The 23,192-nt window shown below is 30.8% G+C and overlaps 4 protein-coding genes across 4 annotated transcripts; 3 read left to right on the plus strand and 1 right to left on the minus strand.

Moving 5' to 3' along the window:
• The first annotated feature begins 506 nt into the window (after window positions 1-506).
• On the plus strand, window positions 507-6,000 carry LOC130803656 (NADPH-dependent aldo-keto reductase, chloroplastic-like). The gene is made up of 8 exons (XM_057667853.1): window positions 507-781; window positions 3,021-3,071; window positions 3,174-3,250; window positions 3,357-3,444; window positions 3,861-4,130; window positions 4,257-4,505; window positions 5,138-5,233; window positions 5,654-6,000. Exons 1-7 carry the CDS (start codon window positions 674-676, stop codon window positions 5,222-5,224), a joined length of 930 nt encoding a protein of 309 aa, XP_057523836.1. The 5' UTR covers window positions 507-673; the 3' UTR covers window positions 5,225-5,233; window positions 5,654-6,000.
• An 886-nt stretch (window positions 6,001-6,886) lies between these two features.
• LOC130803655 (NADPH-dependent aldo-keto reductase, chloroplastic-like) lies at window positions 6,887-10,748 on the plus strand. Its single transcript, XM_057667852.1, has 7 exons — window positions 6,887-6,994; window positions 7,392-7,442; window positions 8,041-8,114; window positions 8,198-8,285; window positions 8,885-9,160; window positions 9,668-9,916; window positions 10,429-10,748. Exons 1-7 carry the CDS (start codon window positions 6,887-6,889, stop codon window positions 10,513-10,515), a joined length of 933 nt encoding a protein of 310 aa, XP_057523835.1. The 3' UTR covers window positions 10,516-10,748.
• Window positions 10,749-11,019: 271 nt separating this feature from the next.
• On the minus strand, window positions 11,020-13,871 carry LOC130803654 (pentatricopeptide repeat-containing protein At4g04370). Its single transcript, XM_057667851.1, has one exon. It carries the CDS (start codon window positions 13,691-13,693, stop codon window positions 11,468-11,470), a length of 2,226 nt encoding a protein of 741 aa, XP_057523834.1. The 5' UTR covers window positions 13,694-13,871; the 3' UTR covers window positions 11,020-11,467.
• A 4,272-nt stretch (window positions 13,872-18,143) lies between these two features.
• LOC130803657 (RING-H2 finger protein ATL70-like) lies at window positions 18,144-19,299 on the plus strand. The gene has a single exon (XM_057667854.1). The coding sequence runs from the start codon at window positions 18,398-18,400 to the stop codon at window positions 18,929-18,931; it is 534 nt and encodes a 177-aa protein (XP_057523837.1). The 5' UTR covers window positions 18,144-18,397; the 3' UTR covers window positions 18,932-19,299.
• Window positions 19,300-23,192: the final 3,893 nt, after the last annotated feature.

Genomic DNA, 23,192 nt, shown 5'->3' on the forward strand with positions numbered 1-23,192 from the left:
GGTTCTATAATTATATATTTTTCATTAATTTAATTTTAATTTTTTTATATTGTTTATAATCTCTATATATTTTCCAATAACTTAATTTAAACATTTTTTTAGTACTTGTAGTCCTCATATTTTATCCACTAATTTTATTTTAATACTTTTTAATGTTTATAGTCTTTATTTTTTCTCTATTAAATTTATTATTTATTAAAATAATAAATTTACTATATAAAAGATTAAATAAATATTCTTTGTGAAAATAAGTACTTTCTTTGTCCTTTTCATTTTATATAATTTTTTATTTTAAATTATTTAACTGATTTTGCATCCTTTTATTTTTTTCGCAATGATCTGACCTTCTTATTCAAATCTCATTCATAAACTTAAATTATGTTTCTATTTTAATTACTAATTTGTATCCTCTTCTAATTTTTTTCTCTCATTTTCCGATTCAACTCTAATATTTGACTGAATTTCATCGATTTTACACGACCTACAAAATAACGGGGACAAGTAAGTAGTTTTAAGTTCTTTGAATATTGCAGTGTCATTTGTATTTTTCTTTCCTTTCTCTTCTCGTTCTTTCCTATCTCATTCTATATAAACGGCTAAACGCTTTAGGAATTAGGACTACTCTAACCTAAATTCATTGCGACTATCGAAATCTTCATACAGAAAAGTGATAATGGACGGAGAATTGCGATACTTTGAGTTAAATACAGGAGCCAAAATCCCTTCGATTGGCCTCGGCACTTACAAAACTCCTGCTCATATTGTTGCTGCTGCCGTCAAGGTTCTATCTTCTTCTCCTGCTATAACTACTTTTTCGTTATTTTTTCTTTTGATTATGTACAATTTTTTTTTGTTTTAGTTTTACTACTACTTCAAAATGAATCATTGCGGTGGCAAATTTATTTAGAATTTGAAGATTTTGTTAACTGCTACTATGTGGGAATTGGCAAGTTGCAGAATTGGGGTGTTCTATCGCTAAGTCGTGATATTGGCTTTGTGATATTGAATTGATTGAAGTTACTACATTATCATACGAATTGTTAGTTGGACAATAGGGGAGGGATTTTGCTGAATTTGTTACAAATGCATTTTTATCCGTCATGCTGTAATTGCTACTTTATCGGTGAACTTGGTAGTTAGGTGAAGAGGAAATGGATTTAGACTTTAGAGTAGGCATCGGTACCCTTTTCGAAACTGGGGTGGGGGTGGGGGGATTGGGTTGGAGGGGGTTGGTAGAATCAAATAAACGCTGTGACTAGGATACTAAAAAACAGGGGGGTTGGTAAAATTGGCTTGTATTTACATCCGCTCATATACATTGGTATTTGTCTTGCCTATAGCATGTTCATGGTCTTTTGTTTTCTGTTGCAAGTCTTTTTCGAGCCGAGTGCTTCTTTGCTCACGGCCTCCTTATCGCCTTCAATTAGGTATGGTCCATCGTCTGATCGTTGCTTACTTGCTTCTCTAAGCGGGATATACTGAGCTTCATGAATCATGATGTTGATGATCAGGAATCAGGACTAAAAAAACAAGGGTGTTGGTAGAATTGACTTATATTGATTAAATGTTTTAGTAGGGTCATAAATATCGAAGTGCAAATAGCTGATTCATTTCTCATCCTTGAAAACTAACACTGAAATAGCTGCTATTAATCTTGATTAAACAGGAACAATGCAATCATTTTTCTTTGCAAAAACAATAAAAGTATAAATCCAAAGCTTGCTCGAATTAAAACTCTTCAAGTCATTCAATAAAGCAGTTTATAGCGTATTGGTGGGCTGGACCAGTTCCTAGTTGTGTTCTATAGTCATATTGCTAGATTAGGTGTGATGGGGTTTCTTTCTAGGTTTTCAGGAGTCGCATTTTGATTTGGCCCAAGATCATGTTAATATCTCTATTCAAATTTTAGTTCAAACTCGGTCTTTAGCTAAGGGATAGTAAGTTTGAAATAGAAATATTAAGTTCAATTCACTGCTTAATTAAGTTGTGTTAAGGTCTATTAAATCACACCATATTGCCAAAATGCGGGTTTTGGCTGCAAAGGCGCTAATGGTTACGATGATGTAGGAGTGATGCGGTTGTCGTCTCGTTCCACCAAATTTCAACTGCAATCATGATTCGTAAACTGGTCTATATCACAGATTTTGTACCTTTATGAATTACATTGCAGGTAGTGTTGGTTTGGTAGACTTGAATCCTACGACTCGGCCGATACTATGACATGTAACCTTTCTTTTGTTCTATGCCTCAGACGAGTTTAGTCTAACAAGGGTTTTGGTTGAAAAGAGCATAGCCTTACTGGCCTATTCCTTGTCAGTGAGGCTTTATTTAGTCTATGCAATTGTCTATAATTTGGATCTCCAATTTTGTGTATCGTAATGACCTTTAAATTTAAATTATGATTCAATGGAGTCTGGAGGAATTGTTTTTTCTTGTTTCTGGAGGAATTCTTTATTAATCTACTGGAGCTTTCAGATTTGCATCAGTTTGCTCATCATCAAAAACAAATTGTATTGTTTGAAATTTGAAGGATTCAAAAGTGGCCTTGTCTTGTGCCTTGTGGCTGTCGTTTTCTTGTATTTGTCTTTTTTGCTTCAGCAATTGTTGATTAAAGGGAATTGCCATTTTTTTTACAAAGCATATCAGAATGTAATGTGTATCAAATCAGTTTTCCTTGTAACTAGTTTTATTCTTCTCAATACACATATCTCTTGAAACATTCTAATTATTCCTTTCCTGTATTGTGCCTCCAATCTGTCCTACAACAATTTTAATCTGAGAATTCTAAATGATAATTATGTATTGCGTGCTAGGAAATAGAGATTAGTGAAAAATATTCAAGAAACAGTATTCTACTAGACTAATGCCTATCAGTCAATAGCAGTGTTCCTAATTTTCAATTAGGAAAGCTTAATTTAATAGGATTTGAGCATCAGGGAAGGCTACTCAGTTACTTGATTTCGTAGAAAGTGTAAGTTTGAAAGATAACTTTAGCTGAACATTGCTTTTTTAACATGCAGCTAGGGTACCGACACATTGATTGTGCTCATATCTATGGAAACGAAAAGCAGGTAATGAAGAAACTTCATGTTCTCTTTAAATTGTATTGTTTCTTACTGTACATCTAGATTTTGAATTAACTTCTGAAATGAATGCGGTTTCCTGGTTACTAGATTGGAGCTGTTTTAAAGGAGCTGTTTGAAGAAGGAGTAGTGAAGCGAGAGGACTTATTCATCACTTCTAAACTCTGGTTAGTAGTTAGTACTAAAAAACCTTGCTTAGTACTAAGCGTCCTCAATGACACCGTTGAGCTTATCTGTAATGACTTTTGTTTCTTTGCTAACCTTAATTTACAGGAATTCTGATCATGAGCCAGAAGATGTGCCAAAGGCACTAAATAATACTTTGAATGATCTTCAGCTTGGGTACTTGGACTTGTATCTTGTATGTGAGCTATTTTATTCAAGAAAATATCTTGTAAAATTTAATGATTAAATCACCTTTTAATTTGGGAAAAATTAGAATAATACAACATTTCATTAGTTTCCCTACAATGATACCAACTTTTGACAAACCATGAATAACACCAACTTAGGGGGTTTTTTCCAAGAATAATACCAACTTTAGTTTATTAGTTATTTATCATTTGTTTTGTTATATCGTCTCCTATAGTTTGATTTTTAACATGTTAGGGATATTATAGAGAAACACCCCTAAGTTGGTATTAATCATGGTTCATCAAAATTTGATATTATTGTACGGAAATAAGTAAAAGATTGTATTATTTCTGATAATTTTTCCTTTAATTTATTTTTCCTTTTGAATTAATTATGATATTCCTGATAATCACTGTGAAATAGGTTCATTGGCCAGTAAAGGAGAAAAAGGGACTCAGTGGTATTGAGAAATTCCTTCCAGCAGACATACCTGGCACATGGAAAGCAATGGAGGCTCTATATGATTCAGGGAAGGTTCGAGCCATTGGAGTTAGTAATTTCTCCGCAAAAAAACTTGATAGCCTTCTGAAAGTTGCTCGCGTCACTCCTGCTGTAAACCAAGTAGAATGTCACCCTATGTGGCAACAACCCGGACTGCATGAATATTGTAAATTAAAGGGCATACACCTATCTGTAAGTTTCCAATGTCGTTAAATAATACGTTTGTGATTGTTGGGAACCTTAGTAGCTATATGTTTTGTGTACATAATCTTTAGTTCTAAGATTTTAGTAATGTCTACAAACCTTCTTGTTCCATAGGCATATTCACCATTGGGTTCTCAATCTTCCGAAGCGAACAGTAAAGGGGTTCTGCTTAATCCAATTCTGAATAAAGTCGCAGAGGAACTGGGAAAATCTCCTGCACAGGTAGCCCTTCGTTGGGGACTTCAACAGGGCCATAGTGTCTTACCGAAAACCTCTAATGAAGAAAGGTTGAAGAACAATTTGGACATTTTTAACTGGTTCATTCCCGAAAATCTACTCTGCAAATTTTCTGAAATTTCTCAGGCAAGTATACATTTCTTAATTCTTCCTATTTTTCCGTGTTGCATAGAAGTATCGTTTCGTTCTGATTTTCGAACTTACATTTCTCGTGATTTGAATGCCTTTGCTTCTATGGTCCTATCTCTTTACCCTCAGACGATTATATTCTGTAAAAATATATTCAATTCGATAAAAATAAACTAAGTAGATGAGGAAAAATGAGTTTCAGTTAGTGAAAAAACAAGAAAAAATGTACGGAAGTATTTTGGTAAAAAGCAATTTCAATCAGTGAAAAGTTAATTTTATTTTGTAAAATTAATTACAGTTGACTACATAATGTAAAAACAAGGCTACATCGCTCGTCGGCCGCGTTGTGAAGTTTTTTAAAATCAACAAAGTAATATTTTCCGCGTTGTAAAGGTGTTAAAAACTGCGTTTTGGCCGTATCAAGGGATATCCTTTTGTTTCTATCAATATTTAGGCGTTAAAATGCATCACTTCCGTTACCGCATCACTGTTTTGTTACCATTATCGTATTTTTACTCTATGGTTGACTAGTTGAGCAAAACAAAAGTCAGGGGATGTAAGTCACACGATTGATTTATATGAATGCATCTATTGCTTGTTTTTGATCCAATTTGTTTTCATTGATGCAGGAAAAGTTTGTTAAAGCTCCAGATTTTGTGCATGAAGCATCTGCTGGCTACAAAACTCTTGAAGAACTTTGGGATGAGCAAGTTTGAGATGGAAAGGTTACCAAATGCTCGAATAATATGTTCTTTCATGTGAAAATAATTGCTTGTACTTGTTCAATGTTCATACTTGTAATTGTTATTTGGCATATCTACTCACTCTATTCCTTTGAATTTGTTGTTGAAAGATACATTTCTTTTCTCAACATGTCACTTTCAATAGCAAAATAAAGAAATAGAGGAGTAGATTCTATGCTTTAGCTTATGTTGCAAAGAATTGAAAGGAACTTAATTATGTTGGCATATATTTCCTCTGTCCTATCATACTTTCTACATGTCAATTGTTTTACACAATTTAATTTTGAGTTATGTGTAATTAAATTTATAAAAATTTGTTGGGTTTTTTTTTGTGTGACTTTGAGTGCACTAATGGTGTATGATGAGGTTGATGGTGTGTGGATGTATGTATGTGTGTGTCAGTGTGTATGATGATGTGGGAGTCATTATGAGCTTCAGATGAGCCGCTCGACCAAAGTCATGGTGTGTTCGATCGAGCCTGTTGGCTTGACCAGATTAGTAAGCATTCTGATCTGCTGCTCGACTGAAAACCAAGTCGCTCGACCAAGGGGTATTTCGCTCGACCGGTCGAGCGAGGGTCAAGAACACATTCTGTTTTCTTGCGCGATAAGTTTTATGGGAATGTTTTAATGTGGGTCTTTGCCCAATCATTTGTATACGGCTTCTACTATAAATAGGAGTCTCATATACTCACTGTATGGTATTTAAACCCTAGTTAAACACAAACCTATCTTCTTTATCTTCTTCAAGTGTAATACTTCTTTGTAAGAGTTCTCTAGAATTCCATTGTTTCTTCACATAATCAAACAAGCTAACCACCACCGAGGACGTAGCCCACATTGGGGTGAACCTCGTAAATCTTGTGTCTTTGTTTTTGCTTTGTTTCTTATTGTTTCTCATTGCTTTTATTGAAGTGTTGTTTCATTGCATTGAACTCCCTTACCATTGGTCTTGGGTGATTACTAGGGATAAAGATTGAAACTTTAGACCCTAGTGTGATTGTTTTTTTAAAAAAATTTAATATCATGAAAATATTAGTTATCATCATTCTACTCAGTATATCCAATCATGAAAATATTAATTAATATTCCTTTAATCTTATTAGAGGGATATTAGGGTAGTTTACTTATTTGTGAACAAAATAAAATAAAAGGATTAAATATAAATGTAGCAAAATCAAGATATAAACGAATCACATGAATAATGGAGTCCTAACTCTTTAACCGATCACAACAAATTAGTTTCTCAAAATACAGTAATTATATAGAAACATATTTATCAGTTTGATCAATTTATTTGTCGATCAAAAAGCGCATATAAAATTTCTTGCTAGACTATTAGAAGTAAAATAAATATATAATCTTGTATTTCCTCGGGTGCTACTAAAAATATACTATAGTTTACAAACTACACCCTATGAGCGAATCATTAGTCCAAAATCCACATGCTACACCTTTAAAGGTTAATATACTATTAGTAAGCTCTCTTCTCTGGACTGGACTGGACTGTGCATAGTGATTTGTGATATTTGTCCTTTTCTATACAACTATCCATTAATATTTAATTCATTGTGACATATTTTTAGTGTAATCTTGACACAAACTCAAACTAAAAAAGTGTGGAAATTTGGTAGGAATGGAGGGAGAGTTGAGATACTTTGAGTTAAATACAGGAGCCAAAATGCCTTCTCTTGGCATCGGCACTTACAAAACTCCTGCTCATATTGTTGCTGCTGCCATCAAGGTTCTATCTTCCTCAATCTTCCCCTTTTTACACAATCTTTTAACATTTAATTTTGTATCTTGTATGAAACGGTTTAACCGCGAAATATGCCTCTTACATACATTGAATAGACCAACTAATACAAATTATTAGCATATGAAATCCTCGTTTTAGGACAGTCTCACACAAAAATAATTTTATCTTGTTTTAGTCTTGGAACGTTTTATTTGTGTTCTTCGTTTTAATTCCTTCTCTCTATTTCCTAATCATTGTTTTTCCAAGATTTCTTTCAATCCGAATATAGTATTAGAAACAAGTTAGAGCGTGGCCTATATGGATTAAATGCTGATAGATATCTTATTTAGCTTTCTATTGGGCAAACTTTTGTAGTTTAATCTCTGTATGTTTTAACATGCAGTTTGGGTACCGACACATTGATTGTGCTCATATCTACGGAAATGAAAAGCAGGTAATGAAGGAACTTCCAAGTTCTCCTTCAATTTTATAGATGTTAATAAATTTATCATTTGACTTATACACAACAAAACTTGTAAAAGAGGAAAGTTGACTACACATCAATATAATGAGTTTTCATTCTAGAACCGATTGATAACAGAGAGTAGCCCATTAGACTTATTTGTTAGTCAACTTCTTTCTAATTCTTCGATGTGGAGTCACAAGTGTGTATTTTTTTCCATCACTCTTCCTGACATGTGAGCAATTCAGCGAGAACCGTCTTTCTTTTCACATATGCACATTGTTTTTTATGGAAGAGCGATTTTTTTTTGTTTCTAGTTAAACAGAAACCATCGGCTCTGATACCATGTTAAATTTATACGCAAAAAAGAGAATTTGACGGCATACAAGTCCGATGAGTTTTATCCTAAAACCAATCGGTAATAGGAAGAGTTATCCATCAAGCTTATATCTTAATCCATCTCTCTCTAATTCTTCAATGTGAATCATAATTCATATAAGTTATTTTTCCAATAATAGGATCTTAGAATTTCATTGTTTCTTGGTGTACATAGAAGTATTGACATGAATGTGGTTCCCTTGGTTACTAGATTGGAGTTGTTTTAAAGGATCTGTTTGACGGAGTAGTGAAGCGAGAGGACTTATTCATCACTTCTAAACTCTGGTACCAAGCTTCCTTATCATCTATCATGCTGTTGAACTTATGTGTTTATGACTTTTGTTTCTTTTGCTAACCTGTATTTGCAGGAATGCTGATCATGAGCCAGAAGATGTGCCAAAGGCACTACATAAAACTTTGGATGATCTTCAACTTGATTACTTGGATCTATATCTTGTATGTTATCTACCTCATTTAAGATAGTGAGTCTGTTTGGCAAATGATTAGAGATTGAAGAAATTACCTGGTACCAGTTGAAAGTATTGATTGATTTCCTATTTGTTTAGCTAATTGTTACGGAGATGTTTGGTAAATATTAGCTGTTGGAAAATGGATTAAAGTGCCAAAAGCTAACGAAAGAAGAACTTTTCACTTGGCTTAAAAGACATTTGATCAACACTTTTTTGGTTTATATCTTGTAAATTTATTAATCACTATATCAAGGAATTAACTCAACTAAAAGCTTAAACTGATGGTTGACGTCTAGGATATGTTATATACTGTAACACACCCTCTTACCCGAGAGCCATCTTACAAGCTTTCTTCATACCTGGTGTTGAATATTTCACTTTGAATGAGAGGTGGTTGAGATTCGAACCCGCAACCTCTTATCACGCTAGCTCTGATACCATGTCAAGGAACCAACTCAATCAAAGATAACTGAGGCTCCACTTAATGTTATATACTCTAACACCTCATTTGATCTATATCAATAATTAATCATATTGGATATTTTAAATAATTTCCCTTGTATGTTTGATGTTATTGTAAAATAGATTCATTGGCCAGTAAAAGAGAAAAAGGGATTGAGTGGTGACAATGTTGAGCGGTTCCTTCAAGCAGACATACCTCGTACATGGAAAGCAATGGAAGCCCTATATGATTCAGGGAAGGTTAGAGCAATCGGAGTGAGTAATTTCTCTGCAAAAACACTAGATGGCCTTCTGGAAGTTTCTCGTGTGGTTCCTGCTGTAAACCAAGTGGAATGTCACCCTATGTGGCAACAACCCAAACTGCGTGAATATTGTAAATCAAAGGGCATACATTTATCTGTAAGTTTCCAATATCGCCGCTTCGTATTGCATCAGCAGTATTGTAAAGATTTTGACGAATTAATATTTTCTATGTCTTAAAGGTATAAGATTTTAGCTACAAGGGGCCTAAAACAAAGTTTTATACTCCTTCATAATGCGGGTAAATAAGGTTTAGTAATTTAAAAACTTTTACAATGCGGCCAATACAATAGCGATGCATCCTTATCTCTTGCAGTACGATGCTTGATAGATATGGGTGGTTCTGAGCATTGTTCAACATGTTCGATCGCACAGGGTCCCAAAAAATTAGGAGCCTCAATTTTAAATTACTTAGTATATATTAGGTGTTTAAAAATATAATATTGTTAGAAAATATCATAATTTTTAAAATTACACATTTTTATAGAATTTGTCAATTTTTGTATCGCCCCATAGATGGCAACTAAACATGTTGGGCCTTCATTTTTGTAAATGTGTGTATCTAATTAATATTCAGTTCTCTTATATTTGTAATGCTTAAAAAAGGCATATTCACCATTGGGTTCTCAATCTTCTGAGGCAACTAGAAAAGGGGTTTTGGTTAATCCAATTCTGAATAAAGTAGCGGAGGAACTGGGAAAATCTCCTGCACAGGTAGCTCTTCGTTGGGGACTTCAACAAGGCCACAGTGTATTGCCCAAGACTTCAAATGAAGAAAGGTTAAAGGAGAATTTACACATTTTTGACTGGTTCATTCCCCAATATCTGCTCTCCAAGTTTTCTGAGATTTTTCAGGTAAGTAATATTTTTTTTTATTTTGTTTTTTCATGCAGTTCAATGCACTAATTTAATTTTTAATATCTTTGATATAAAAAATATTACAAAAATTTAATATTAATAATTATTGCATTTAGACGAATCAAATAAGATCTCACTTAAATATGTTTTAACTTAAAGATTAAAATATAATCACAAATTAAGGGTGACGAATAAATAGTAAAATATTTTTAATATTGCAACTAATTTGGAACGGAGCAAATAAAAGATACTGCTTATATCGTTGTTATGTTTTTGTTTTTTGAATATATTTGTCAATGTAAATAAGTCAAAATGATTTTCAATAAGTAATAGCAAACAAAAAAAAATGTAAGGAATCAGTAAATATGTTTAGTGAAAAGCAATTTTAAATAATAAAATTACCTAATTCGTAAATACAATTTTATATTAGTTAAACAAAACACAAACAAGGTGGTGCAATGCAAGTCACTTGATTCAGATGATTAATCCACTAGTTTTGTTTGATGCAGGAAAAGTTTCTTAAAGCCACACAATTGGGGTATGAGGCATCCGCTGGATACATCACTCTTGAAGAACTATGGGATGACCAAATTTGATGTCTTTGATTATTGCTCATATGCAAATAATGATTTTCATTAATCACTCTCCTTTTCTCAATTTACAGTGTAACCAAAAAAAAATTAGAACACTCGGTTCTAGCTTTCGAAAAATAATTGTTTGTAATTTTTTATTTTATTATTAAATGTGCGATCTATAATATTTTTTTAAAGTAATCATAACTATTATGAATTTCTACCATACTTGTAGTGATAATTGTTGGTTGATATCATCTTTACTCTATTGGGCCTTTTGAAAAATAATTGTTAGCCAATTTGACCGGTTGAAGGTCTAAAAGTAGTGATTAAAAAAAATGGGTCAAAAAACTAAGTAGAAATCTTTTTGCATCAACCATTAGAGATATGATTCCTCATAAGTCATAATCAATTTCTGATTTTTAAAAAAAAAAAACATGTGCTACAAATCTTTCCTTATATGTAGGTACCCTATTGTGTCATTTTGTGCTGAATTAGTAACTTAGAATATGATAACAAATGTTTGAAGTATTTGATGCAATTATAATATGATTGCCCAACTGCAAGTTTTTACTCTTTTTGCACCACAGATATAGTACAATTTTGATTACCCAACTACTCATCAAAGCTAACTTCAGCTAGGAAATGCAGATCAAAATCTAGGGTTGTTACAGATACTATCCAGCTCTTATGTGTAACAATTACTGATAAAGAATCAATTTAATAATCAAAACTCACCCAAATCATATGTGCATACAATAGCCATCCATATGTTATATCATTGTACCTTAACACAGGAAAATTGGTTCCACCATTTCTTCGGGCTGGAAAACACAGACGATGCTGACAAGTGACAACTATTCTACAATGCAGTACAGCAGATTTATCGAGGAAGGTATTGAACGATGATATGCTTTTCATCGACATAAACTGTATTATCCGAAAATTGAATATTGATTTTATAGCATATGGAATTTTAATTGCTGCAACTCAGTTTGAAATTTATGTCATCCATTTCATAAGCCAGAATCTCCAAGACCGATAACATCTCTTCGTTCACAGGATGATCACTCTGACCATTAAAGAAAATGGTAATCGTCCCATGATGTTGAAAATAACTCCAACCAGGGAGTTTTTTCAGCCCAAGAGCTTTCATTTGGGTCCATGCATCATTTACGCCTTCCCATCGGTTCATAGAAGCAAAACTATGAGCCAACTGCACATAATTTCCAGCTGAAACAGGTTTCAACATCATGATATCTTGTGCTACAATTTCTCCTAGTTTCTCATCACCCTTAATCCTACACGCATCGAGAAGTATGCCTAAAACGTCAATTGTTGGAGTAGAGAACATTGTCCTTATGAAATCATACGCCTCTCCTAACCTTCCTGCACGACACAGCAGATCAACAACGCAAGCACGGTGTTCAAGTTCTGGTTCGATCTTAAAATTTTGTATCATTGATTTGAATAAGTTGAGACCTTCAGAAACCAGCCCATTATGGCTGCACGAAAAGAGGGCAGAAAGGAATATGACATCGTTGGGCTGTAATCCTGAGCGTAGGAACTCGGAAAACAGCTTGAATGCCATCTCCCCTTTTCCATGACTACCATACCCTGTAATTATTGTGCTCCAGGAGACAATGTCATGCTTTGGCATCTGATTAAAACAATTGTGAGCAGTTTTCAGGTCACCGCATTTTGAATACATGTCAACCAAAGCCGACTCTACCATTATGCTCGGCTGAAAAATGTTTTTAATGATAAAATTGTGAATCCACTTCCCTTGTTGGAGCGCCCCAGTAGAAGCACAAGCCTTAAGCAGGGAAATGATAGTAATAGAGTCGGGTTTTTGGTGCGTTGATCTCATGTCATTAAGCAAGCATAATGCTTCCGACAAGTCGCCATTTTGAGCATATGCTGCAACAATAGCATTCCATGTAACCATGTCTCTTTCATTCATATTGTTAAAAATGGCAGAACTCTGCCATAAAAGACCGCACTTCCCATACATAGTAATAAGTGAATTTTGGACAGGAGTATCTAAAGTCAGATTTTGGCGAAGTAGGTATGCGTGTACTGATGTCCCGAGTAGAAGCGAACCGACTCTTGCACACGCAGCAAGAACGGTTGCTATTGTTGATGTGGATGGTGTAATACAAGAATCCAGCATTTCTCGAAAGATCATCAACGCGCTATGTGCGTTATCATTCTGTACAAAGGCAGATATCAATGATGTCCAGAGAATCACATCCTTCTCTAATACCCTTTCAAATACTCTAAATGCACTACTGACTATTCCATATTTCGAGTACAAGACTACTAGTGAAGTTGCTAAATGTGCATCCACAGGCAAACCACTTGTTATAATCTGCCCATGTATCAGTCTTCCTAACTCAACATCAGCTGAAAAAGTCTCGGAGGCGATTAAAAGAGTACCAAAAGTCTGTTGGTCAGGGCCTATACCTTCACTTCTCATTCTCTTAACAAGCTGCAAAATTTCCTTGGAATTCCCAGCTTGTCCATAACCCGAAACCAATGAATTCCATGAAATAACATCCTTCACAACCATAGCTTCAAATAAATCCCTTGCAGCATAAATTCTCCCAAATTTACCATACAAGCTCAGCATACAGTTACCCAAATTAAGATCAGAACTCAAACCAAGCTGAATAACACAAGCATGTAAACATTCCAACAGTGAAATATCACAACTCCCAGATAAAATATTCAACAAAGTAACAGAGCTAGGTTGAATGCCTTCATATCTCATCAAACGATACAAGTAAATTCCTCTCTCAATATCCCCACAACGTGTATAGTACCCTATCATAGCAGTCCAAGGAACTACATTTCTCTCAGGCATTAAATCAAACACATTATGGGCATTCTTAATTTGACCAAATTTAGCATAGAAATTGATCAAAGAAGATGAAATATATGAATCTGAAGAAAACCCATCAATGATTAAACGCTGATGTAAGGAAATCCCAAGTGAAAGTTTGTTAAGAAAAGTGCAAGCTTTGAAAAGACTAGGGTAAGTATGTGCATCTGGAGGAGTGTGAGAGTTGAGCATAGAAGAGAAGGTGGAGAGTACATCACGATGAAGACCTTCCGAGGAAAGACGGTTTATAGTTGAATTGAATGATTTAGTAGAGATGGTGGATGATGGTAATCTTCTGTGAGCTTTGAGTCTGCTCATCAGACATCAACACTCTTAAGAATATGAATTATCGTTTATGGTCTAATCATATCTGCCAAGCACACTGCAGGTCGGTACGATTACTTCATTTGCCTATCAGTCGTGTGGAAAATGTGAATTTGACGGACATCAAACAAACGGCTAAGTTACGACCAGAGCTATTCAAAATAAAAACGATCATTCGATATGTATTTGATATTGTAATCCAATTCAATTTGATCCGATTTAAATATAAATTTATAATTACGTAAAAATCAATGTAGAAATAATACCTAATTTTAAACGATCCAAAAAATTCAACCTAAAATCAACTTAATGACTCAAATGAACAAGTTGGGTTACAACTTAGAACTCAAAGTCATAAATATTCTATTAAATTAACAAACACAAAATTGACTAAGTAACATTTAAAATTTAAAATGATTTATATAACTCTAATGTTTATAATGTATTCCCTCTGTTTCTTAAAGTTGTTTTAATTATTTTTTTTTGGTTGTTTCATTTGTTGTTTTCATTAAGAACTATTCTATTTATATCCCAAATTTTGGACATAATTAATCTTATTCATTTTCATATTAATATTAAATAATGTTTATGGTCCATAACATATTTTTCACTAATTTTTTTTAACATTTTTATATTACACATAGTCCCCACATATTTTCCACTAACTTTATTAAAAATTTATTTTAATATTTATCATCTCCATATTTTTTCCACTAATTTTATTTTAATATTTTTTTAATCCTCTAGTCTTTACTTTTTCTTCATTAAATTTATTATTTAATAAAATAATATACCCACTATTTAAAAAATTATATTTTTCTTGGATTTCTGCCTCGGTTATGAAATTGGGCATATAATATATCATTGAAAAGCCCTTGAAGTCTAGTTTTTAATGTCGCAAACCTTGCATTAATGCGATTTTTACATAAAAAGTTATGGCCAAAAGATTGAATATGTATAAAATTTTAACACAAGCAAACTTTAAACGATCGTTATTTCTCATTCGGTAATATATGATTCGAAAGTTTTTGAAGTCTAGGTTCTAATGCCTCAAACATTAAATTAACGTGATTTTCCTATCAAAAGTTATGGTCAAAAAAGTGAACATGTATCAAATTTCAATATAAAACGTGTGACGAGTTTATTTTTCGATTTATAAAAATTTATTTTTTTTAAAATAAATATTTTTATTTTAATTTAATTCATCATCATCATCATCATCATCAACGTACCCAATATCCCGCACAAAGGCAGTGTCTGGGTGAGGAAAGGTGACGAACAATCCATACCCGTACCCCCTTAACGGGAGGACTAGAGGACAGTAGATATTTATAGAAGGGGTGCAACATGAGGACTTCCCAGGAGATCACCCATTCTAGTACTACTTTCGCCCAAATACACTTAACTGCAGAGTTCTGATAGTATCCAGTGCATTAGTAATTTAAATAAATAAGGTGGCGACACATTGAAAAGAATGACGACTTTTTTAAAAATTAAGTTTTTTTTATAACAAATTTTGATTTACTGTGTTCCTTGAGTTTTTAGTTTCCGTTGACAAAGGTTTAATTTTGAAGCTTTTTGTAATAATTTACTAGATTTTGAAAAAAAATATATAATTTCTGTAGACTTTTTCAAGTTGTGGTTTTTGTACAAGAAAAACATAGCTAGATAAAAATATAATATGATGAAAATCAAACTTATATTCTTAAAAAAAAAAAATTATATTTAAAATAAAATTCAATTCTCAAATTATACCTTTTAAATATTAAGAAAAACATAATTAAACGTTTAGACAGCTCATTTGCTAATTTCGGATGATTTCTATATATGGATTGCAGCAAGAGTTTTATCGTGAAGATTTTTTTATTATAATTCATTGTTTAGGATGTTGTGCATTCATTTACATTAAAAATGTAGAAGAAATATTGACATACAAAACTTGAAGGACCACCAACATGTGATGTAGATGCGTTTTTTTTTACGCCAAATTGACACAATTAGTTGACTACATATATGCAAATTGATATATACTTGTTGGTTTCGTTTATTTTGCACCATTTATTTTAGTCTGAAGACAATTAACTTAATTATTATGGATTAAATTAAATTAATATGATATATAAATATAAAAAAGAAGATATTAAGACTAAAAGTGATGGGTTATATCCAAATTAAAATGCTCCAAACAATACAACCATTTAGTTGGCGTTATATATTGTTCTTGAAAACAAAGGAAATTCTAATATTCTAATTATTCTATTGAATATGCACCAAATTGATAGTGTGTGTCTATATATATATATATATATATATAAATGAAGATCCAATGAGAAGGATAAGAAGGACTCTACATCCTTAATTTTACTAAAATAAAAAAATCTACGGTCACGATTGAAGCAAAAATGCATAATTATAAAAGTAACTATGTTACACAGAAAAGTAACTATGACATAAACTTTTAGATGTTCTTACTTTATAACATAGTATCTTTTTTTGTATATTTAGTAACAAAACAAAATCAAACAAAAATTCTTCTCACCCTTTTTATTTTGAAATCCTTCTTATTTGATCTTTTATATGTATATATATATATATATATATATATATATATATATATATATATATATATATATATATATATATATATATATATATATATATATATATATATATATATATATATATATATATATATATATATATATATATATATATATAAAGAGAGAGAAAACCAATGAGAAGGGTATTGAAAATAAGAAGGATAAAAAGGACTCTATATCCTTAATTTCAATAAAATAAAAAATCTAGGTCATTATTGAAGCAAAAATATTTACATATTTATTTATTATTATCACAAATAAGACAAGCTTAAAATGATGAATAGAGTAATGCTTGTTTCATTGTTTGGAGTGCACATCTTAATTTAGTACTCTCTCTATTATGGTGCAACATAACCTGTTTTGACAAATTTATACTTTAATATCATAAAATACTATTTTAAATATAAAATTTGGTCAACAAAAATAAGAAAGAAGAAAGGTCATAGTTATTATAAATTTATAAAGAAAATAGAAAGTAAAAGAATATATATTCATTTTACAATAGAACCTTAATTTATTCTTTTAAATCACTTATAGATACACTTACTTAAGTTTAAAACCTTTTGAATATTTTGGACATTTGGGTTAAATGATTTGTTATGTGAAGAACTCATTTAATTAAGGAGTTGAAATTAAGAATAAGCTTCTCAACTTCTTCACTCCCTTCAATTCACCATATTTATTTTATTTGACTTTTTTTTCCTATTTTTCAGGTATAGTTAAAATTTTAATATTTACAAATACACGTACAAAATATATATATATATATATATATATATATATATATTATATATATATATATATATATATATATATATATATATATATAATTTTTAATTTATCTAAAATCTAATAAAAATCATATTTAAAAAATTTTCTCTTTAAATTTAAAACATTTTAAATAAAACTAACAATATAAAACGTATAAAGTAATAAACACTCCGCTGCCTCATCGAAAAAGCTATATTTTTAACTTAAAAATTTAAAATTTCAAGTCAAATATAGCTTTTTTAATAAGACGGGAGAATAAGTTTAGCTATTAAACTTATTCCTACCACCAAGTATACAAGAACGTGATATGCACGAATGTGCGAAGGTTGTAACTAGTGAACTTGTTAGTTGTTATGCAAAAGACAAATACTCCTACACCTTTTAATTATTATTTTTGGCACTGCGATTATGGACTATTTTATATTTATCATATTATTAACAAAAATAATGGCAATCCAGATAATGCTTCAAAGAGCTGAGTTAAGAGGGCCCTTAGTTCCTAATCACTACAAGTAAAACAAATTATACATCACCATTGAGCAACTAGAAATAATAAACTAACTAAATAAAAGAATTATTTGACCTTTTTGTGCTTTCATAAATACATAACCAACTTATAGATAAGATGTTCACATAATCACATGTAATCTAAGGACTATTAGACTTTTAAAATTTATATTATTTTTTTTATCTTATTTTTGGAAATTCAAATGTATTTCTCCTTAATTATTATGTGTTTAGTAATAATTTTTTAATTGATTTTTAATTTTTAACTTTTTGAATAAGCAAACAACCAAAATATTTAAAAAATGACTTTTGATAAGCATGCAAGTTGAAAAACTGACTTTTAAATCATAAACAAAAGGCTTTAAAGAATTTAGATTAATTTTGAATTTTTTTCTAACAGCTTTAAAAAGTTGTTTTAATAACTAGCAAATTTGTCAATAATTTCATCTAATCAAAGCAGCCAACAATTCCTGCCAATATTTATTTACCAAATAGACCAAAATGTTCGCATTTAAATAACTACTACCAAACCTTTAAATTTAAATATTAATTTCTTTACTTATTTTTCAAAATTCAAATACATCTTCCCTTGATTAAAACTCCACCAATCCATTAGCCTTCCTCATTAGTTGACTTTCTAATTAATCTATTACATCCCTTCCCCAAATAACAACCACTACTACAACATCTTCTTCCATGGATGCACCTCAAAAATTGACCATTATATTTCTCCCTATCCCCTCCTCAATAAACCTCCATTCAAAACACCCTTAAACATTTTCACACCAAATTCAACACAAAAAAAATAAATAAAAAATAAATGAACTCCACAAATACCAACTTTCCAGAAGAAGAAAGTAGCACAATAGGAGGGTTCACATACGGGGTAGGAGTCTCATTAGGCATCCTTATACTAATCACAACAATAACACTAGCATCCTATTTTTGTACTCGAGATGACGGGTCAGAAGGGCATCAACAAAGGCAAACACAAGATCAAGATCAAGATCGAGATCGAGATCATATCATCATAACAATTGAAGGAATTGATGAAGATACTTTGAAGACATATCCAAAGTGTTTATATTCACAACTTGAGAATAACAATAAAATTAATAACAAAAAAGAGACGTCAACAATAAATTGTTGTTCAATATGTTTGGCGGATTATAAAGGGAAAGATGTAGTAAGACAATTAGGAGAATGTGGACACGTATTTCATCAAAAATGTGTAGATCCATGGCTTAGACTACACCCAACTTGTCCTGTTTGTAGGACTTCTCCTTTGCCTACCCCACAATCAACACCTCTTGCTGAGGTTGCTCCTCTTGCTTCTTCAAGAATTGTTGGGTAATTTTAATTATTTTTTTTATTTTAAATTGTTTATAAATGCATATGATGATAATTATAATTTAGGCTTCGATTTTTGGGCACTGACAATTTACAGGGCAAAGAAAGAGTTTATTAATTAATTTTTGTAAATGTAGGATTTTTTTTAGCAAGTCTTGTATGAGACCGTCTCACCGCACGGGCTCATATAAACAGCCCAAAGTTGAATTTACACAGACGGTTTTTTCATCAAAATTAAGAAATTTAAAATTGGCTTAACTCATATTAAGCCATTTTTCGGTGAGACGGTCATTGTAACTGTTTGTTATTTTGGTAATTGAGTTCAGTTGACTTTGTTTCATCTGGTTTAAGTTAATCGTCACAATGGGTGCGTAGAACAAGTTATATATATATATATATATATATATATATATATATATATATATATATATATATATATATATATATATATAAGATGGATTTTAAAATGAGAAAGTGAAAAGGATTTTTATTTGATTTTGTTTGGTTACTATATATACAAAAAATGATACTATATTATAAATTAAGAACATTTTAAAAATTATTTCATAGTTACCTTTCTGTGTAACATAGTTACTTTTAAAATTATGAGTTGACCATAGATTTTTTTTTATTTTAGTGAAATCAAGAGTATAGAGTCTTTATTACCCTTCTCATTTTCAATTCCTTCTTAATGGATCCCTCCCCTATATATATATATATATATATATATATATATATAGCTACACTTTACTTAAAAAGCTTTTAGAGGGATGAAGTGTAGCTATTAAAAAAACAGAGGTAGTATTAAAGTTTTACTTTTAAAAAATTATCGGAAATAATTTAATATTTTACTCTTTTGCTATGAACAGTTTCATTTGTTGATTATTTTTAAATAATTTATTTAATCTTTCATATGTATTTGCTCCCAACAAACTCGGTGTGAAAGAGAAGGGATGGGGATGTGGTTGTTTAGGGATGGGCTGTGGTTGTTCTAATCATAGGATATGTTGAGAGCAAATAAATAATAAATATTAGATTATTAAATTATTATTCAAATGTGGAATTATTTGAAATAGATAAATCAATGGTTGGATCATTTTCAATAATTTTGTTTTTATACTTTTGTTTATAGCTTATATTCGTTTTTTATTAATAGCTATATTTCACCTTTTAACATAAAGAGTTTTTTAAGTAAATTTAACTATTAATACAAACAAAAATAATATATATTTTTTATTACATTGTAGGCGGGGTGCAGAACCCTCTAATTGGGAATTGCACTTTGAGCATTCACTTAGGAGTTAGGACCATTTTTAATGGTTTCCACTATAAATTTTTTAAAATAAAAACAATTTACATTGTAAATTTTTTATATTTCCCTTTTAATCGTTTTTCCCTCTTTTTGAAGTCTTGTTAGCCCATAGTCATTAATTTTAAGACTTTGGCATAGTCATTTAATAATCGACCGCCTATCTTGGTTTTATTGGTTTCCATTTTATTATTCAAATTTTTATGTGTATATAGCCAAAGTAGATAGAATATATATATATATATATATATATATATATATATATATATATATATATATATATATATTATAGATCAAATTAGATGGATTTTAAAATAAGAGGAATGAGAAGAATTTTTGTTTAATTTTGTTTTGTTATTATATATACAAAAGGAATATATTATAAAGTAAAAACATTCTAAAAATTTATGACTTAATTACTTTTCTATGTAACATAGTTACTTTTACAATTATGTATTTTTGCCTCAATCGTGATCATAGATTTTTTTTATTTTAGTGAAATCAAGGATGTAGAGTTCTTCTTACCTTCTCATTAGATCCTTCCTCTCTCTCTCTCTATATATATATATATATATATATATATATATATAATCGACCCTATTGATAATATTTATGAAGGACTTACTTTTTATGCTTTGAAATTACTTAATAAAACTTATAATAGTAAATCATTCGATTATTAGGTTTATTCTAAGTAAATACCTTTAAAATTTGAATTATTCATGATTAATTAATAAGTGAAATTATTAAAAGGTAAATTCATAATTAATGGGTATTAATTTACTTCATGAGATTAAGAAGGATAGAGGAACATCAAAGATTAAGGCAAAAGTCACCCATAAGTAGGAATTCGAAGATTAACGCAAAGATTAATTTACTTCATTTAGCATTAACAAAAGAGAAGACTGTCCATTTTTTTATTTATAGATAGATTTATGATATTTGATTTATGGTATGTAAATAGTAAGTTATTAAATATTTTTGAATACCATCAAACACATTTTTGGATTACTTCTTTCAAATCATTTTAGCGACATACTTCCTTTAACCATCAAAAACGGTGGAGGCAACTTAAATTTATAGTTAATTTTAAATCAAAACGATTTGTGTCGAGATCTTCTATGGATTTTTCTTAAAAATTTAAAAAGTAAAGTTTTTGCCATTTGATGTTCTGACATATTGAAATCTAACTAGGATTTGTTGAATAAAAATGAAATAATGGCTATACTAACTGATTAAAATATGACAAAGAGTACTATCAGTAAAAAAAATACTTTATAAAGGTTGGATTATTTAAAAATAATTAATAATATAAATTATCACAGTAAATAGACAATTTTTTCTAAATATTTAATGGTTTTTAGATTTTTTTTTCTTTGGTTTGTTATTATGGATTTATCTGACACAAATTCTTGTGAGAGACGTTCTCTTTAAGAGACCATCTATGATTGGGGTGGCCCACTATATATTTTTTTTAAATATTGTAAGTAAGCATTAAGAATGATGTAAGTGAACATTTAAAAATTAATGATATGGTAAATAAGCATTAAGTATAATGTAAGTAGGCATTAATAATACGATAAGTAGACATTAATCTTTAATGGGTTGAACTTGAAATATGTCTCTCAAAGAGACGATCTCTTAAGAGACTAGCTGTTTAACTTAAGGTATTGTAAAGGTTCAAAACTTTACTATATGAAGTAACATTTTTTTTTATTATTTACTCATTATGTACATAGCTAGGTCGTTGCCATTTTTTTAAAAAAAATTATTTTTTAAAATTTGTTTGTAAATAGCGACGTAGCTAGGTCGTCGCCATCATCTTTGGTGCGATTGCCATGTCATGGCCAGGTTATTTTTGGCACAATAGTTCGGCATGTTCAAAAATAAAATTGAGTCAAATTTAATTGGACAGACTAAAATAAAATGTGGAAAATAACCTAAATATTTATCTAAATGCATGAACATTCATCAGATATATTCTACTAAATAGTGAAACCGAGGCTTATCAATACAAAATCCTTAAACAGAGATAGCTAAAATTCTCAAAAAAAACCTCCTGCTGCTTCACCTTCTTTACCATAGCATCCACAGTAGAGATAATGTAGTGTAACATACAACTATGCTTATACTAACACTACTCGTAACATTACGATCTTAAAATTATTGTTGAAAATGTGTTACTTTATTTATTAAATAAATAATAAAATAAAATTATAAGTTTGTAGAAGGAAACAAATTACATATGACAATCAAGAACCATGTTTATGTACACCACCGAGAATTTCGAGAAATCGATCTTCAAACCCGAACAAAGTAACAAGAAGATTTTATTTGAACTTGATAGTTATTCTAGGCAAGATGCTCTTTCCTAAAACATCATTTTCTCCCTACTACGGTGCTTGGAAATAAACCGGAAATATGTTCTGAGATAAAGAATTACACTAAATTCCTAGCACACGGAATCTAGAACGGTGTAAGGAAAACTTAAATGGAAGAAGATACGAAAACTTACAATCAAGAAGAAAAGTGCCCGAGAAGAAAATAAATCAAAAATTGCATGTAGAATATAACCACACAAGCCTTCTATATTTATAGAATAGCTTACACCTTTTCATGAAACAACATGTTACTCCATGAAACACAAGATTGGTTCACGAACTAATGTCGTCTTTCAATCAATCTATCCCAATATATCCGGTTAATATAACCATATTTTATCGTTGGTAGTTATATTATAACTAGCAAACGGATAAACCAACTTTGCAAAGAAGATTACGCAAAACAGCGCAAAACGCACGGGCCGCGACTTAGGTCGCGAGCCACGACCTGCTGTTTCCACAAAACAGTAGCTTTTCCTTCCTTTCTCGCAAGCCGCGAGTTGTTTCACGATCCTTGAACACTACTTTTTGCTAAAAACGTAAACTTTGCAACCTTGGGACATTCTCAAATTAAT

The sequence above is a fragment of the Amaranthus tricolor genome, chromosome 17 (genome assembly GCF_026212465.1).
Source record: "Amaranthus tricolor cultivar Red isolate AtriRed21 chromosome 17, ASM2621246v1, whole genome shotgun sequence".
Taxonomy (NCBI): Eukaryota; Viridiplantae; Streptophyta; class Magnoliopsida; order Caryophyllales; family Amaranthaceae; genus Amaranthus; species Amaranthus tricolor.